General features: G+C 40.3%; 1 protein-coding gene across 7 annotated transcripts in view; it reads right to left on the bottom strand.

Annotated features, from left to right (window-relative positions):
- Positions 1–17,606, bottom strand: part of osbpl9 (oxysterol binding protein-like 9) — a 31,063-nt gene that overhangs the window by 2,268 nt on the left and 11,189 nt on the right. For 4 of the 7 annotated variants that reach the window (XM_071487792.1, XM_071487794.1, XM_071487796.1 and 1 more), the window contains exons 4-23: positions 15,225–15,301; positions 11,037–11,132; positions 10,414–10,461; positions 9,665–9,694; positions 9,523–9,573; positions 8,924–8,962; positions 5,298–5,391; positions 4,291–4,395; positions 3,479–3,638; positions 3,102–3,214; positions 2,824–2,942; positions 2,557–2,642; positions 2,255–2,435; positions 1,597–1,681; positions 1,219–1,329; positions 1,068–1,131; positions 841–981; positions 643–721; positions 410–501; positions 153–288 (exon numbers count right to left, since the gene is read on the bottom strand). In XM_071487792.1, the coding sequence (XP_071343893.1) occupies positions 153–288; positions 410–501; positions 643–721; positions 841–981; positions 1,068–1,131; positions 1,219–1,329; positions 1,597–1,681; positions 2,255–2,435; positions 2,557–2,642; positions 2,824–2,942; positions 3,102–3,214; positions 3,479–3,638; positions 4,291–4,395; positions 5,298–5,391; positions 8,924–8,962; positions 9,523–9,573; positions 9,665–9,694; positions 10,414–10,461; positions 11,037–11,132; positions 15,225–15,301 (1,907 nt within the window). Of the gene's footprint in view, positions 1–152; positions 289–409; positions 502–642; positions 722–840; positions 982–1,067; positions 1,132–1,218; positions 1,330–1,596; positions 1,682–2,254; positions 2,436–2,556; positions 2,643–2,823; positions 2,943–3,101; positions 3,215–3,478; positions 3,639–4,290; positions 4,396–5,297; positions 5,392–8,923; positions 8,963–9,522; positions 9,574–9,664; positions 9,695–10,413; positions 10,462–11,036; positions 11,133–12,126; positions 12,413–13,603; positions 14,048–15,224; positions 15,302–17,606 lie in introns of those variants that run through there. The other 3 variants (XM_071487799.1, XM_071487797.1, XM_071487793.1) reach the window with 3 other exon arrangements.

The raw sequence follows: 17,606 nt of genomic DNA on the forward strand, positions 1-17,606 counted from the left end.
TTGTTTGATCTGTGTAAATTTCAAAAACATATAGTTATTGATAAATGAAAATATGCATGTTAATGTCACAAGATTTTAGGAGCCTGTGGTCTCTTATCACACAGTATTCATGTTCTTTCAGGCAGCTGAAAAACAAAGACAGGCGGACTCACCCTAGTCTCCCACTGCTGCTCGTTCTCCTTTCTCTCTCTTGCTTCAGCTCTTTGTTTCTCCTCCAACCGGTGTTTGGCTTCTGTTGCTGCATCAATGTCTTTCAGTTTCAGGTTCAACGTCACATCTCTCCACAATCTGATGGATCAAAGAGGTAAAAGTCAAATACACAAACATACAGGTATTTTTCCTAGCGAAGCATTTTGTTTCTGCATCCTTTGCAAATCTGCTAAGGTCAAAATACAGTTTCATTTCTCACCTTCGGGACTCATACTCGAGCTGGTCTTCCAGCTTTCTCACTTTCTTCTTGATGATACCCATCCTTTTAGTGTCTATGAACACTGTGTTCTCCTAGAAAGACACAAAACAATACACATTCGTTTTTGTTTTAATGTTTTTATTTACTGCACGTTCTTTTAGTAGGTATTCCACTTACCCTCCACCAAACATAGCAAAAAAAAAAAAAAGAAATAAGAAAAGAAATAAACTCACTCCAGTTGCCCACTTGGCATACATCACTCCGTTCCACTCCCCCTCAATGGAGCAGAAAGATTTCTTATCATTAGGTGCACTGGAAGAGAAAAACAAAAGAATTGTGTTTTACTTCATTAAAAAAGTCGGGACGTTTTATCCATGATCAGTCTTTGAACTGTGATATGAAATTGTATTGTGCAACCATTTTCTTCTTACAAAATCTCAGCAGTGATTCTGTGCTTCTTTCCTCCATAGAAGGGTTTGGTGTGGAACACTATGTTAGCGCTGTAGCCCGACTTGGAGCAGGAGATATTGCACTCGCCACCCAGCTCCACCCATGGCACAGTCAGAATCGACCTGGACAGACAGGCTCAGGTCAGTGAAGCAAACAGTAATGACCAGAGTGATGACGCAGACAAACACAGGGAAGCAATAACACACACCTGCCATATCCGTTAGGGAAGGTGAGGATGTAATGTTCATCATGCTCCAAACACGACACACAACCTAAAACAAAACCAGCAAATTATTACAACTCCACAGTGTATAAAAAAATTTATACTGTTGGGTGTATGAGGCAGTCCTCTTGCGTACCTTGGCCAATGTTGTGGACACCTATGGACATGCCTAAGAACTTAGACTTAGTCCAGATGTGAGCGTTGAACTGGATCTTCTTACTTAAACATTCTGCGTAGAATGCAGAAACTACAGACAGAAGATATAAAAAGTGGAAACATCTCAGTGACAGTCCAGCAGGCAAGCAATAAACCAGTATCTTTAAAAAAAAAAAAAAAAATCAGTCATTTCATCCACATTTTCAAGATTAAAATATCCTAATTTAATATGTGACCATCAGTTGTCTGGCTTCTATAATGTAACGACAAATGAGCTAATGAGCTTTCTTGACCCAACATGTCAAAAGGTTTGGGTGCTGCTGTGTAATTATTCAGAAGGTGGAGGTTTGACACTCACTGGGTGGGTGGTGAGAGACCTGCTCTGCCACAAAACACACACTGTTGGGTGAAGACCAGGGAACTGGACCTTCTGACACCGTCTCCTGAAGGGTAGTGGAAAGTAAAGGATTGAGAACAGATTAAACCCATTCTTATTCTATGTAACATTCGTACCAAATATTAAAAACAATTTTTTTGTAATTATGTAAACAATATCAAAGGAACAGGTGTGTTGTGTTAACATAAAAAGGCAGCCAGCTCTAAGGCAAAAGAAGTTTGCTCAGTTTAGTGTTTGCAAATGTGACTTTTCTTGCAATTCAAGTTAAGTCTATTTGCATAACTAAATATCACATCATTGTCCGCAGGGTCCTTACAGGCTCACAACATATTTTTTAACCAAAGTGACAGTCAGCTTCAATGTAGCTTTGCATATGAATTATTACCATTTTCCTTTTTTTTAACATACTGATTTGACATACTGATGCTGTTGCAATAAACCAGGAATTAACTAAATATGACCTTTATTCATGATAAACATTGTACTATGTGCAACATTAATCAAACAATAAGGTGCTGTACCACAGTTGATTTTATTACAGGCACAGAAACATTAACATAATCCCAAATAGACGAGAAGCAACTGGGCCTGACAACTTTGACTGCAGAGGAGGTCTCACCGTGTATGGGGAGGGCTCCTCTGCCTCACTGGGCAAATCCCAGTGGCAGTAGAAAACTTCTCCCAGGATTGGATTATAAGGTTTCTTGGCCACTGAGCCTTTCCTCCCTGCATGGAAGGCTGACAGGTACCATTTTACCACGTGAACCATGCGCTCCCTGGGCTCTGGCTGATCAGCAATACTAATGGAAGTCAGACGAAAGCCACAGTTTCAATATTTTAATATGATGAACATATTTAAATATCTTGTTGAACTGAACAACTGCTTGAACAGAATCGAGGAGTTGTTGAAGTGGTACATACCTTACAAATAAGTCAGGATGTGCAAAAAAGTCTGCGTACATTTCTAACAAAGACCTCCTCTCTAAGATGAAGGTAGGCAGGACCACCTGTAAAATATAATGAAGGAGACAACTGTAGCTGTGTGGGTTGTTTAAACAAAACAGCTTGCACCGATCATATTGGTGAATAAAGAGAGGATGGACTGCAGTGGGAGAAAGGCAGACAAAACAAGGAAAGACACTGGACTGGAGTCATGCAAACATAAGTATGCTGCTCTGAGCTCTTCACCTTTGTGAGGTCCATGCCCAAACGAACTTGAGATAGCAGGTGCATGATGACACTCTTGTGCTCCTCCACAGACTCGCCCTCCCCTTCATCATCACGATCGTCATGGCTATCAAATGGATCTGAAGACAATAGCAGAGGACAATTCATATGTGGCTGTAACAGCATTAAGTTGGGATGATAAAGTATCAATGGGAAAAACAAAGCATAGTGCTTAATGTGGAAAGAGACGAAAAATAGCCATACTATATTTCTGTTTCTTGTGAGCTTTCCTTTTTTACCTGCATCTGTGGTGCCATTGGACATGGACGAGTTGAGGGACTCGGTGGTGTCTGGTCGTTTCAACGCTGTTTCTTCATTAGTGAGGGGCAGGGCAGCTGCAGGCCCTGAGGGACTGAGGGCAACAAGAGGAGACATGAGCCGAGAGGAGGCAGGAGGTAGGACAGATAATGAGATAAATAATGCGTAGGAATTCACAGGTGACTTTGTTGCAAACTTCTCTGACTAATGCTGCCTTTAGAACTTGATTTTTACTCAATCTAAGCAGCATGTTCCCACCTTAGCCGCTAAACACTATAATTACAGTGTTGCTCTCAAACTTTGAATAGAGTCACTGTGCAATGTTGGTTGCATGGAGGTGGGATGATACTATACTCACTCTATGCAGTGTTTGGGGGAAGTGTTGCTCTGGTAAAACTCATCAGCATCATAGAACTCATCCTCGCTGGAGGAATAGGAGAAGTCTGGCACTGAGTGCGAGGGGAGGGGGATGTGAGCTGGGGAAGCAACGCCACTGCTGGGGCCTGATGGGCCACTCCCTGAACGAAAAAGAAAGAAAGAAAAAAAAAAACAAACAAACATTGTGTGAGTTAAGTGTTATCTTGCGGTGTTTTCCCTTTAACGTGGTCGATCCGATAACTAAGGCTTCTTTATTCATACAGCACACGGGTCAAGACGATCAAATCAACATTATGTTCTTCAACTGGAGCACTCACTTCTGAGCCCAGTCCAGCAGACAATGTACAGTAACCTGTCTTTAACATATTGATAGCTTCCTCTGCAGAGCATATTGACAGTGCACTCGAGCCTGCAGCTTGCCTCCTGAGTGCACAGCACAGCGTTTTTAATACTGCAGCCTCAGCACAGAAGACAAACAGGCAGGAACCTCTGCTGTCTTTTTAATTTATTTATCTTCATGGACACAGAACTCCAGATTGGAGAAGTACAGTAACACTAAATATACTATTTCTACTACTGTTAGTTGAGTTTTTATTTAATTAGTTTCACGTATCTTGTAAGAAGAAATAACATGCCAAAAATCAGAAAAATAACTTTAGCTCCTAATATATTTTTTCTTGTAAACACCAGAGGATGTTATAATTCCACTATGAATAACCAGTATAATGACTAATAATCTTTCTTATTAGTGCGACGAGTATAACTGGCTGCTTGAGCGAGGTCAAATTTCACCTGTGCTGTTGGGAGTTGGGGTCTGCAGACTGCCCATCACCGTGACAATGGGACCAACAGGTAATGTGGATGGTCGTTGGTCTGATTTACACACCTGGGAAACGTCTTTAGCAAAGAGGGAGAGTAGATGAGTTAGCACGGAAGCCTTAAAATGAGGCCACATCACATTAAAACCAGCAAACCTGTCTCACGTGGAAGCTGAGAAAATGATCTGAGACGCTGCAGACAGAGGCTTCAGCTGAGAGGGGGATTGCACAGTCTGAGAGACTTAAATTAGCGTGGCCTACTTTGCAGTGTTCGTTTTCACTTCATTTGTAAACAGTCTAGTCATAGTCATCTGACCAAAATAGCAAATAAAGTTTTAGTTGGACCTTATTCTCACTACATTTAATAATTTATTTACTGCCTAAAGTGACTTAAAGCATAATTACACTTAAGGACAGGAATCTGCTTCAGCACAGAAAAATATTAAAACATTCATAATAGGATATCATGCGGCTGGACCTTGCTGCAAATCTTCAACAATCAGGAACTTATGTTGTGAACTTATCAATTTACCGTCAAACACTGAAAGAACATTTAGTACATTTATCAAAAGCCTAAATGACATTGACATACTCGAACTTGCTTTAGGTTTCATCCCACTGGCTTGAACAGACAAGCAAATATTAGAATTTAAAATGTTGTTGAGGGGCAGAATATTGACTCATTATAATCCATGTTGATAAAATAGCAAAAAAAAAAAAAAAGAGGAAAAAAAAGAGCACTTCAGACAATTCTTTGACAACATTAACTGTGTTGCACTGAGTGGAAACATCAGCTGGATGAGATTAAGATGTGAACATCAGGGGGAGCTGTTGTCACCTTTGAGTACGTTACAAAACGTTAACAACCTCTGTGGGGCATGCTGGGTCTGTGAAGTCTATGAGACATGTTAACGCACCGAGCACATGAACTCACAAATCTAAATGTGCATAAGAAATGGTGAGAAGGCAGATGTCTAGTACCTGCTGGTAGTGTGGTCTGTGTTGGCATTGTGGTGTTGACTACAGGAGTATCCAGAGGGGGCTGGTAGATCCCATCCACTGGGTTAATGGTGCTCTGAAGGAGACAAGCAAAGACGACATTGCCATTAACAACAAAATCAACTTGCATCAAAGTGACATCAGACACTTGCTGCAACAATAGCACACTGATACCACTGCCTGCTTACCAGTCTAAAATGCTATCTAACAGACTACTGGCTTATTAACTGTCTGTATTGGAAAACAGCAACATAGTTTTGAATATCCAGGTGCAATACGACCATCCTATTTTAATAACATCTAAAACCAAATGAACACACACGCTTTCCACAATGGACACCCTTTCCTTTAACATCCAAGCCAGATGTCAATGTAAGCTCTCACCATCAACTGGGTACCAGCTTCACAGCTTGTTTATTGGCATAGATCAGCTTAATGCTATACCTATGCAACAACAAGAACAGTGAAATAATATATGTGCCACCCATCACGGGAAGATCAATTTCCTTTCACTCCATTTCCTGGAAAAAGTGGCGTTACCAGGTCTCATAAATCTAATCAATATGAAACCGACAACGATGCCTGAAATCCAAATGCCAGCAGTACCTTTCCACAATAACTAAAAGTGCCTCTTGAACTCTGAGCAACCTTCCAGTCTAAAAAGGAGTTAATTAAGTCCACTGGGCTGCAGACTAACAGAGTAACATGTTTAAACTCTCTGGCTCTTGATTTCCCTGTGGTAAAAATCACTGGGGACATTCTTATCTGTAGTGGCCTGCCCTCATCAGTGCCACCTCAACATCATGTATCCAATGTATTTGAATACAGGCACAAACACACATGAACGCACACACAATAACAAAGCAGTCTGTTGGCTTGGTTTAATGGGGTTATTGGCACCAATGACCGAACTGACAGGAAAACCAACAACAACATGAGCAAACAAAGTGAAACCTTATCGACCTTTAATCCCCAACAACTTACCCTCAAGGCTTTTGGTTGCACTGAAATTAGATCTAGTCAATGTGATGAGTTACCCTTTTATTTTAACTTGAGCTGTAGCTGCTGATTTTTCTTATATATTTTTTCTATACAAGATTTGATTAAGTCATTTGAAATGAACAGGAACAGAACAGTAGGTCACTACAAAGTCTCTGCCCTGGCATTAGGCTGTGAGGGTGAGGATACAGTAGCAAGGGAAAACACCAAAGTTGGACTGCTGTACCAGAAAGTGGAAAACAGGCCTCCACAAACCCAGGATACAGCACTGAGTCTGTTACATAAAAGATACTGACCACAGTGAAAGAAGAATGTGATGTGAAGTCATGGTTGTTTCTCTGAAGGGGACATTTTCCTCTAAATACTACTTGGAGCTATGGGTTTTTTTATGTTTTTAAAGTCCAGATAATTGCCACCAAAATTTGTCAATGGTCACCAGAAAGAAAGCTGTGATCAGAAGTAGAAAACTTCCTGCGGAGATGCTTCGTCTGACATCTCAGCTCCATTTGCCCTTCTGTTCTCTCTCATCTTTGAGCGTCCTGCCTCTTTTCCTTCCTTTCTTCCTCCCCTTCGCACTACCCGATGCTTGCCTTGTCCACGTGCCTCCATGAAAGTAAGGCGAGGGCTACTAATTATAGACGATTACAGAAATATTGGTCTGTCATGATGGGACCAGCCTGTGGCCTTGCAAGGCAGAGATGAAGAAAAAGCAGGCGGAGGGAAAGAGTTGCAGCTAAAACCAGCTTTAAGCACTGTGTCATAATCGATAGATTTTTTTTTTTGTAATATTAATGTAGCAGGTAGCTCGAGCAGCAGAGCAAACCTAAACCAATCACAGTATATAAATTATTCTGACAGATAAGTACTGAACAGGCTTCTAGTGTGCTTGGTTAAATGATTCCTGTACTTTACAGCAATTCCCCTGGCAGTGCAGCACTTGACAAGGTCAATCAAACATACTGCTAGTGTTTCAAGTAAGGTCTACAGTGCATTTATGTTTTGCTCTACATTATAGGTGCAAAGGCAACGTGACAGATGTTTAGACACTCTAAACCTACAACGATATCTTTAGCGCAAAGCTTATGCCATATAAAAACACGTGCAGTTAGACAGGCTTATACTGTGCTATTTATACTACGTAATACTGTACTTAATGACTGTGAGATTAAGTCAGCTATAAGAGCAGTGCAGGTCTATGAGCTGTATGGCCCCTGTGGGATTCTAGCTTCAAGGACCACACAAGAGGTTGTCCATGTGTTAGTCCATTACCAACAATCTACAAATCACATTACATTACCAACCACTTTCCAAAGCATAAAGAAAAGTTTCAGACTGATGTTATACCTTCCAGAGAGAGGCTGGAAGGTTGAAGGTTCTGTATATTGTAGGATGGTCTTAATGTATGTTTCATTTGCCCTCAGTCCTCACTTTTCTGTCTCTTCTCTTTCCTGGTCCACATCCCCTCATCTTTCCTTTCCACCGACACTTACACAGCGTTATAGAAATATGTAACTTTATACAGCCCATTCTCCATTTTCTTTTGTTTTTATAAAAGTGGCATTCAGGTGCATGAAATTGCAGCTGTGAGCCAGAACAGAAAAATCCCTTTGAGAACTGGCAGCTGAAAGTACTGCATTTACAAACTACAGTGTCTGAAAATAAACCTGAAAGATGAGCAACACGCAAACATTGACATGTGTGAAAGGGCTATATGACTTTGGTTGTTTATTCCATTTAAAAGTTTATCGTTTAGCAGCCCACTCTTAAATCACAGAGGTCAGAGTTTCCTTTAACTAAAAGGGTTCCAGCATACAACTGCATTATGACATGACAGTAATATTACTTGAAGTAAAGAAGACTACATGTTTTCTGAAATAGAATATCCATCTAATGCATGCTTCAGTACTTCAGTACTTGATATTCACAACATACTGAGAGGAAACAAAAAAAGCAATGGTTGCATGGATGATAAGAAATCAATCTAAAAGCTTTTCGTAATGCTTTGGAAAATGGTTGACTGTGATTAAATTATACGTGTTGCAGATGAAACATGCAAAGCTCCTGGTTTGGCCTTTCACATGAAGACAGGACACCTGCAGAGCCTGAACAGTGCTCTCTGGATGGCTTCCCAGCTATTAGTGCTCAGTAGTTCAATAAGCAGGCAGTGTGGACACAATAAATCAATGGTGAATTAGTTGACTCTAATTCGTGGGTGAAGTGAAGTGAAGTGCAACATTCTCTCATATACAGGCATGCAAACACACATGTATAGACTATGTACACATACATATTCTGCATTTTCTGTAACAAAGTTTGCACACACATACAAATGTAGTATCTTGATGAAGGAAAGAATAGTTCTTAACAACTGCAAAAAATAATTTAAATCCCAGATGAAATCAGGAGATTATTAACTTAATTAAGAGGATAGAGGTGGCAGACATGAGGAAAAAAGCTTGAGATAGAGCTTATCTCCAAATTAGACGGCATGCACTAAAGAGATCTGATTCATCTGCTTTTCTACAGTGGAGAGTAAATTAAGCGAGAAAAGAAAGTTAGCAGTTTGTTTGATTTTAATTTTTGTCATGGACAGAGAATGTCAAACTTACTATAAGTCCGTTTGCGTGTTGCTGTTCGTTACTTTGGTCCTTAAAATTTTGAGAAGACAGTGTTAGACTACTTGTATAGTAAGGTTCAAGAGTCATTTCATAAAGCATCCTGAGCATCTGCGGTGTAGAGAGCAATGAGATCCATCCCTCTCATCACATGGAGCTTCATAATATTCACCCACTTGCCACATACAGTAATCCTTTCATCACATGGTAAAATCCCCTGTCATTTTGTTCAGTATCAATAAGGACAGGATTGCTTCATTATGTAAATCTGTAAATCTACACATTACATAGAATCTTATTCATGAGTAAAAGTGTGAGAAAAAAAAAGTCTCACCTAAAACCCACATGAAGCAGAAATGATTGCTCCACTTCCTGACAAGGGGCTGAATGGAACATGTGATGAAACGAATACTGGGCTACACCCTCATCAACCACGGCCCAGATAGCAACTGTAAGCAGGGAACTATCCCAGAGACACACTACACACAACACAAAGTGCACGCTGGTGTGGTCTCACAAGAACAATGATTATGGTGAAATGGCAGACTAAACTGCAGAGAACAGACTCAAACATGTGCTCATATTATCTTTACCTTGGCAATTTGCAGCAGTACAATACAATGCTTGATGGACTCTACCATACTCTGAAAGAGAAAAACAGAAAGGAATTCATCAACTGAGAATTCACATCCAAACTGAAAGACAGGAAGGAAAATGTGTTAAGTGCTGACTTACACAAGTAGTCTCTTTCAAATTTTCAATTTTCTGTAAAAAGAAAAGAGGGTTGTAAAATCCAACAGCAATTTAAAAAAACAAATACAAGCTTTGAAAGCAGAGGTGGTGATTCAACCAGTTTAACAGCAAATAAAGAACAACTAGTTCATCAGAGTAATAATCTCCAACTGGTTGAAGGCAGCATTTTTTTTTCTTTGGAAATCTACAAGAGAATTTCCTTTAGTGAAGAGACTGGTGACCATGACAAGTCAAAGTGAAAAAAAAAGAAAAACAGTGTTAATCTCAGAGAGGAAGTGAACCACATAGCTTCTGGTAAAAAAAAACAAGAGGCTATATTAATACGCCCTGAAACTCAACTGCTTCCCTGCGCTCTTATAGTGGATGTGTCTCAAATCTGTATGTACTCTGTCAAGGTAAAAAAATAATAATGTTCTATATAATATAGATCTGTTTTCTTAGCTTCTCAAGTACACATTTTTAAATTACTTCTCCCCACAAATGTTGAGAAACAAGTCATAGTCCAGAGTCATTTTTGAACAACTACTATACCTTTTAAAAATATTATGACAGCCTAAATTCGACAAGTAACACTTATCAATCATCTGTACCACACTGACAGCTATCATTGTTCCCTTCCCAGCTCTATGTGTCAGCCTCTTTCCCCTGCTGTTAGCCATGGCTCTAATGACGGCGAGAACACGGACCAGAGAGCCGAGACACAAGGACAGAGCAGCTCTGCTGATACTCACTCTGCGTGATTCATCTTCTTTGCAGTCCTTGATCTTCTCATCAAACAACTGTGTGAGAGTGACAGAGAACGAGAGATGAAAAGGGAAAAAGGAGAGATGGAATATGAGCTAAGATGGGTCCACAGTGAAATGAAAATTGAAATGATCAGAGGTGAATCTGCACAGATGATGTGGCTTGAGATAATGTGGAGGCAAGCAGCAAGCTCCAAGGAAGGGCACTGACAGTGTTGTCATTAAGATTTTCTGCCTGAGACAATATGCTGCTGCTTCGTCTAATATGTGGTTGTCTGCTTTATCACCATACTACTACGAATCTTATTTTCAAATAGCTTCTGTTTTGTTGTTGTTTGACCAGCAAAGAAGAGATGAAATAAGAGGAAGGTCATGGCACAGATTTAAATGCCATGTAATATACTGTATATGATGTCATGTGCCATATATATTATATGAGAGAACACTTTAGGTTGCATTTTGGAAATTGTGTGGAAAATTTTTCAGATGGACTATATTACCTCTGTTCTTCACTTCTAAGTGAGTGGTAGACATCCTACATCTTCATGAAGTTGTGAATCATTACAGATGAAATGATAACAACAGATAGGTGTTTCTACATTGAGTCCTACCTTTAACTGGTCAATCAGAATCTGCAGGTAGGCATCAGCTTCAGCTAGCTTCTTATCAAAGTCTTGAACGCTGGGAACAAATCCTGTCTCGGCCTCCTGAGGACGAAGGAATAAACACAGCTGAGCATCAGTGCAGCTCTACCCAAATCCATGTCAAACACCATGCTGGTATTTGCATATTCAAAGTAAAATAAACAGACACTACTAATATTCCAGGCCATGTATTCACATATTATCCATTCATTTCAAACAAGGCTTGAGTCTGTCACCTCCTGGCCAGGTAGGCTTTGTAAAGTGTTACACAAAATGGTGGACAGAAACATCAACAGTTCAGGAGAATCTTCCAGCAACGTACTGTACTGGGGGAGATATGAATAGTATTGTTTAAAGGCTAGCCTACATGAAAGGGCAGCAGGTCGGTCTGCCTGCTGCCTGATTGGATGCCAGCGAATTTCAGGCTTCAACACAACTAAAATCAGGAAACTCAAGGATGGAGAGAGTTTAGCTACTGACAGAGAAGCATGTGTGTAAATAAGCTGAGGTGCACTAAAAATTCATTGTTTGTTAATTAGTGCCCCTTACTAGCCCCATCAGAAATACAGACTGCACACACGTGTGCTCACACACAGAAACTCGGGCAGAGACAATTTCATTACATAATATCCATTAAAAGGTAATTATTAGACTATTGGCAGAACAGACGCAAGCGGGCATCTGTCTTTATCTGTCTGAGCTCACCCCAGCATCCAGAACAATCCGGTTGGCTGTGACACAAAGCTATAAGCAGGAAAATGAGCAGATAAAGCACACACAAAAAAAGACTTCCTCTAAAAATCAGCCCATATTTAATGCTGGAGCCTGTCAATATCAGCACCGGCGACAACACAATAACCTCTCTACGTCAAGCCAGACAAATCAGTCAGATGACTAACACAGAGTGTGTCAGAGCAATTTACCGCTACACGGCAGCTACTCTGACATGGAAAAACACAGATCACCTCTTACATGAAAAAGCAGAGAGTAATAGTTAAACCAGAAGCAGAAGTCTTGTTAGTAAATCAAGCTGTTGTTAATCCATGCTGTGTGCTACCGCTGTTGTGGACTTGCTGCGCTCTCCCGTCCTGTTGTGTCCTGAGTTTGAGGGGGCTTTTCTTCCTGCTAAAGACGATCTCATAGGAACGTGAAGAAAAGCCATTAACAGCCAAACACTGTTAGCAGCTGCCCCGGCCTGACACCTGCTAAAGTTTAAACTCTAAAAACATGCTCGCTTTATAGAGAACAAAGTCTGAGTTAACAGCAGCCATGAGACTTGCAGTAACTGGCTAAACTTCCTCAAAGGATCAAAGGTGCTTCCACTGTTAGCATGACTGAAAATACAGCTGGCCACATGAGGGCCTGAGCAAAAATCTAAATAGGAAATAATGTTAATTCAGATGTGAATGTTTATATGCTCTATCAATGTGTCCATGTGGCCTTTGTTGGATTGGCACAGTCAGTCCAATGCCAGCGACTTGTCCAGTCTGGTTACTTACTCATATTACACTAATGATACACTTCACTTTATCAGGAAAAGAGGTGTTATCTCTCTAGAAAGGCATTACATCATTATCTTTTTTGCTTGAAGCTGAATAAAAAGAAAAAGCAAACACATCCACATGCACCTTTGTACACACAGGAAGTTGGCTTAAAAACACACCTATACAACATAACGTCAATCTTATTCAAACTTCATCAAGATAGTGGGGATTAACTCCCATCCACACACCCACTCCAACATTACAGTATTTACAAAATAACATGTAAACACACAAACACCTTATAATATCCAATTGGTGCAACAGCAAAAAATCCTGCATAAAACACTAGTAGAGCTTAATTTAAACATTGTGCATGTAAAAGGCAGTATTTAGCACAGGGCTTGTAGATTAGACTGCACTTACAAATGTTACACAGATGTTACACTGTACTGTACTTTATAACTGGCTACATGAAAAATGAAGCTGAGATGGTGAAAAAAACAGGACAGAACAATAAAACTCTATAATTACATACCAAACAGTACCTCATGTTTTGTCAACACACATACTGGAGGGGAAGTGTGTTTTTTTTCCCACAGAGCAGATAAGTTTGGAAGCAGAAAGTCAGAGGCAGGTGGCTGGTTTATAAACAGCCACTACACCACCACGTCATAATGCTCACTCCTTCACTGTTCTTGAAATATTCCCAGACGTCTACACCTCCACTCCCACTCATTCCCACCATACAGAACGTGGATCCCTGTGTATGTGCATGTGTGACATAGTGGGAATAATTTTGAGCACCCTGTAAACTCTCACACATAAACACTCACAAACCCACCCAAAACCCCAGACTCAACAAACAATACTGCTCTTGCACCCTCCCCCTCCTTTCTGTTTCTATTTGTCTTTCCATGCAGAGTGACCCATTTTAAAATGCTGATGCCCCAGCAGCGCACTGCAGCCGTTTAAGTTCTCCGTGCTATGGTGCAGTGGCATTTGTGTGTGTGTGTGTGTGTGTGTGTGTGTGTGTGTGTGTATTTTACTTACTAGGTGCTTCGCTCCAATGGACATACTGCGCTAAACCTTGTATATCTTTCCCATCAGGCCCCTTAGCCTGACACAAGATCGTTTTCTCTTTGTCTGCCTTCGTTATTCTGTTTTTGTCTTCCTACAGCAACAAACCATCAGCTCTGGTGAAGTTAGCGTTCTTACTCCCTCCTCCCCTCCCTCCTCCTCCACACAGAAATAGAAAACAATCTCCTCCTCTTGCTTTCCACTGCAGTCTGCTAATATAAGCAGCCTCCAGACTACGTGTTAGCTCGGAAGCTAGTCTGGCTACAATATATCCTTCGGCAGCAGTTATCAGCTGAGCGTTTGGTATGAGGCAGGCAGAGCTGAGTTAATCCAGGACCCTCCCCTGGCAGGAAAGACACACTTCCTCTCATGTAGGCAGAAAACACACAAAGCAGCAGCAAGTGCTAGCAGAGACAGGCACTAACAACTACACCGATTGGCTGAGACAGTCAAGGCAGATGTTTGGTTGATCAAACAAGCAGCTCTTGGATTGGCTATTGCTGGGTCACATGATGCTATGACAGCAGCTCGCTAGCACTGAGTAAGTGTGAGTGTGTGTGTGTGTGTGTGTGTGTGTGTGTGTGTGCGCGCACCATGCAAGCAGGCACACGTAGCACATCAGAAGGATTTGCCACATAGGGAGGGAAGGCAGAAAAAGGAAGGAGGGAGGGAGAGCAAATGAAACGGCTGATCATGAGGGTGAAAAGGAGGGGGAATGGGTGGGAAGAACTGCACACAGATGAGGATTGTAAGGAACAAGGAGAAAGGTTTGGTTTAGAGAAGGGGAGTCAGGAAGAACGTTGGGCCGGGAAACAACTGGAGGGCAGGAGAAGCAGGAAAGAGAACTGGCTGAGACAGTCAGTCTCAAAATTAAAAAAGACAGAGACAAAAACATCAGTGTGACAAAAACAGTGCCAGCAAGTCAGGAGTTAAACAGTCCTTCCATAAAACTAAAAATCCTGGTCCCCATACCAGTCTAAACAAGCTTATGCAAAATGTGGCAATTTTGATTATTATAATTATTATTTTAATAATGATATTTGAATATCACCATTATTTCTATTTACACAGACGAGACTCATCACTGACTCAATTGCTGTGTTCAGCAAATAAAAATATAAAAAAAAAAAAAAACAAGAAAAAAAATCAGATACAAGCAAAAGGCATAAAGTTTAAAAGTGTTGATAACACCTGAGATGCAATGCCCTGTCAATGTCATCATAGGTGTGATATGGGTGTTGTGGTGTAACACAGGACATTTATAGGCTATGCAAATACATGTAATCTCAGGTTCAATAAAAATCCCACGGTGAAAGCTTTGATATCTAGGTAACATATTTATCTTCACTTCAGGATTTCAACTATCGACTCTTTGGCTAAACTTTAACTATGTCAATATGTCCTTCAGGTATTGCGAAGAAAAGCATGTTTGCTTAGGAAAATAGATGGCAAATAGTAAAATAACTGATGCTGACAATTGAGCCCTACAGCATAACAACTTTTTCCTTGCAAATATAATGGATTGATTGGGCACACAGATACATATGCCTAAATACATACACTTATACACACTTATGTAAATAAGGTTACATACCCGGAGTTGGAGGGTGTGGCGGAGGATAGTTCCCTCTAAGGCGTGGATCCACTTCTCCCGTTCGTCTGCATCTCGGGCTGAGGGCAGAAGCACACAGACACACCCAGTGAACCACAGTTTCCACACAGACACCATCAGTTGCCATTACATTTGTGTTACACATTAATGACACCACAACACAAATGTGAATTGACATGAGTGCTGGAGAAACAGTCATGGAAACATTCCTAATCATGCATTTATCTAGATGAGATGAGAGTGCTTTTTATCTAAAAGACTTACATTTTTTAACATCATGTTCAGGGCTGAAGAATCTATAATAATAATAATAATAATAATAATAATAATAATAATAATAATAACAACAATAATATTGCATGTATATGCAGTTTCACAAATAAGACAATAACCATAAGCTTTACTTGTAGAGCCCATTTTATATATTGGGGAGGAAGAGAATTTGTTTACAGGTGAAGTACACAACATAAAAAAATCAAAAAACAGCAATAAACTCAAATAAGAAAATGATTTACATCAGTATGTAATAACTTAGTGGTTGCAAATCAAATGCAGAAAGATGTCTGTAGATTTCATATGGCAGATTGCCCTTAAATGGCTTTAAAGGAGCAATTTGGCATTCTGGGAAATATGTTTAGTGCTCATTTCTTGCTGGGAGTTATGAGTAGATTGACAGTAATTAATCTCTAATACTGAGTAGTAGTCTCATACCTGTAAATTAAACGTGAAGCTACACACAACAGCTGGTTAGTTTAACTTAGCACTGGAAGTAGAGGGAAACAACTAACCTGGCTCAGAGGTATAAGAATTGTGTAGGTAATAAAAATCTGCCCACCTCTAAAGTTCACTAAATAACACATTATATTGTTTCATTAAACCATATGAAAACCTAAGTGAAAATATGACGCACTGTCATTTAACGGTGATTAAGTGCTAAACAATTTCTTGGCAAAGTGAAGTCACCTGGTTGCCTGGCAACCTCTCACTGTGGAAAGTTGCACCCAGCCACATTATCCTGGACAAAACCTGGCTGGTTGCTTTCAGCCATTAGGCTAAACCAAACTAACCAGGTCCTAATATTCACTGTACATACATGACAGTGGTCAATCCTCTCATCTAACGCTCAGCAAGAAAGCAAATAAATGAGATGCCCAATATGTTGAACTATTCCTTTAAATTAGCGCAATGAATTCAGGTAGTTAGGTAGTAGCATCTTAAGATTTTGCAACTTTTGAGCTGTGTTACTGTACTAAACAATACTAAATAAAGTTAGCTTTCATAGGATAGATTTAAGTATACACTTCAATCAGGGAATCTTTAAGTGAAGTTCAATAGGTAACTGGTGGTAACTATTTATATTAGAGAATGTATTTAAAGGATTTAGGTGAGGCAGTTTCTGACCAAGCACCCACATTTTTGGCAGGTGAAAGAAGTACTCAGCTTTGATAGCCTATGTATGATAGTGAAGAGTGAATCGGCACCAAAACAATCAGTACTTCTATGATCATTATGAATATGAGTTAAGGCTCCTTGAAATGACGCAGTACTGGTTCTTGCCAGGTTTTTCACATGGAGCTTTTGGGGTTGGAGTGTGAAATGGAGCAGGGTGAGGCTGCACCCTCAGAGCAAAGACAGAGAACAAACAGACTGCAAGCAACATTAAACAGTGATCCATTACAGGCCCTGATATGTGAAACACACACAGACTGCAAAAGGCACATACACAATTTTTGGTACAATACAAGGTTTTCAGTTCTTGTATGACGAGTAGCCTTACTGTGCATGTGGATGGTGGCCACCACATTCAAAAAAAAAATATATAACTTTAAAAGCTGTGAAAGAACTTATGCCATTGAATTAGCTGGCAAACTATATCCTGTGTAAGAGTCATTTTTCATTGAGCTGGAAACAAGACAGTGTAGCACAGAGGCTGAGCAGTGCTACGGCAGAAAAGCTTTTAAAGACATTAAAAGGCAGCCGAGGCTCGGGCCAATCCACTCAGACAGAGCCTCACTGCCCTCTCACTTTCCCCTCAGCCAAACAGACTCTCCAGAGGAACAGGTCACTGTGGCTAATGTTGTTTAGCTCTATTCATGACAGAAGAGAGGTAGTAGCAGAGCCATTCAACAAAAACAAACACTAAATGTATGAACTGTTTTGCAAGTCCAATCTTTGTCCTAGTCTATGGCTCACATCTACCCCCACTGTTCTTTCTCAGGTATGTGTGAACAGTTAGTCAGTTTGGCAGTAGGCCAGTTACACTAGGGGATGCAACGTAAGTCATGGCCGTGGCTGTCATCTGACATGTACCTCCACTGTTAATCTACAGTCACATATTCAAACAACTACCAAGTTATTTGTCCT

This window comes from Trachinotus anak, unplaced genomic scaffold (genome assembly GCF_046630095.1).
Source record: "Trachinotus anak isolate AG129_WGS33_773 ecotype Australia unplaced genomic scaffold, CSIRO_AGI_Tana_v1 ptg000010l, whole genome shotgun sequence".
Classification (NCBI taxonomy): Eukaryota; Metazoa; Chordata; class Actinopteri; order Carangiformes; family Carangidae; genus Trachinotus; species Trachinotus anak.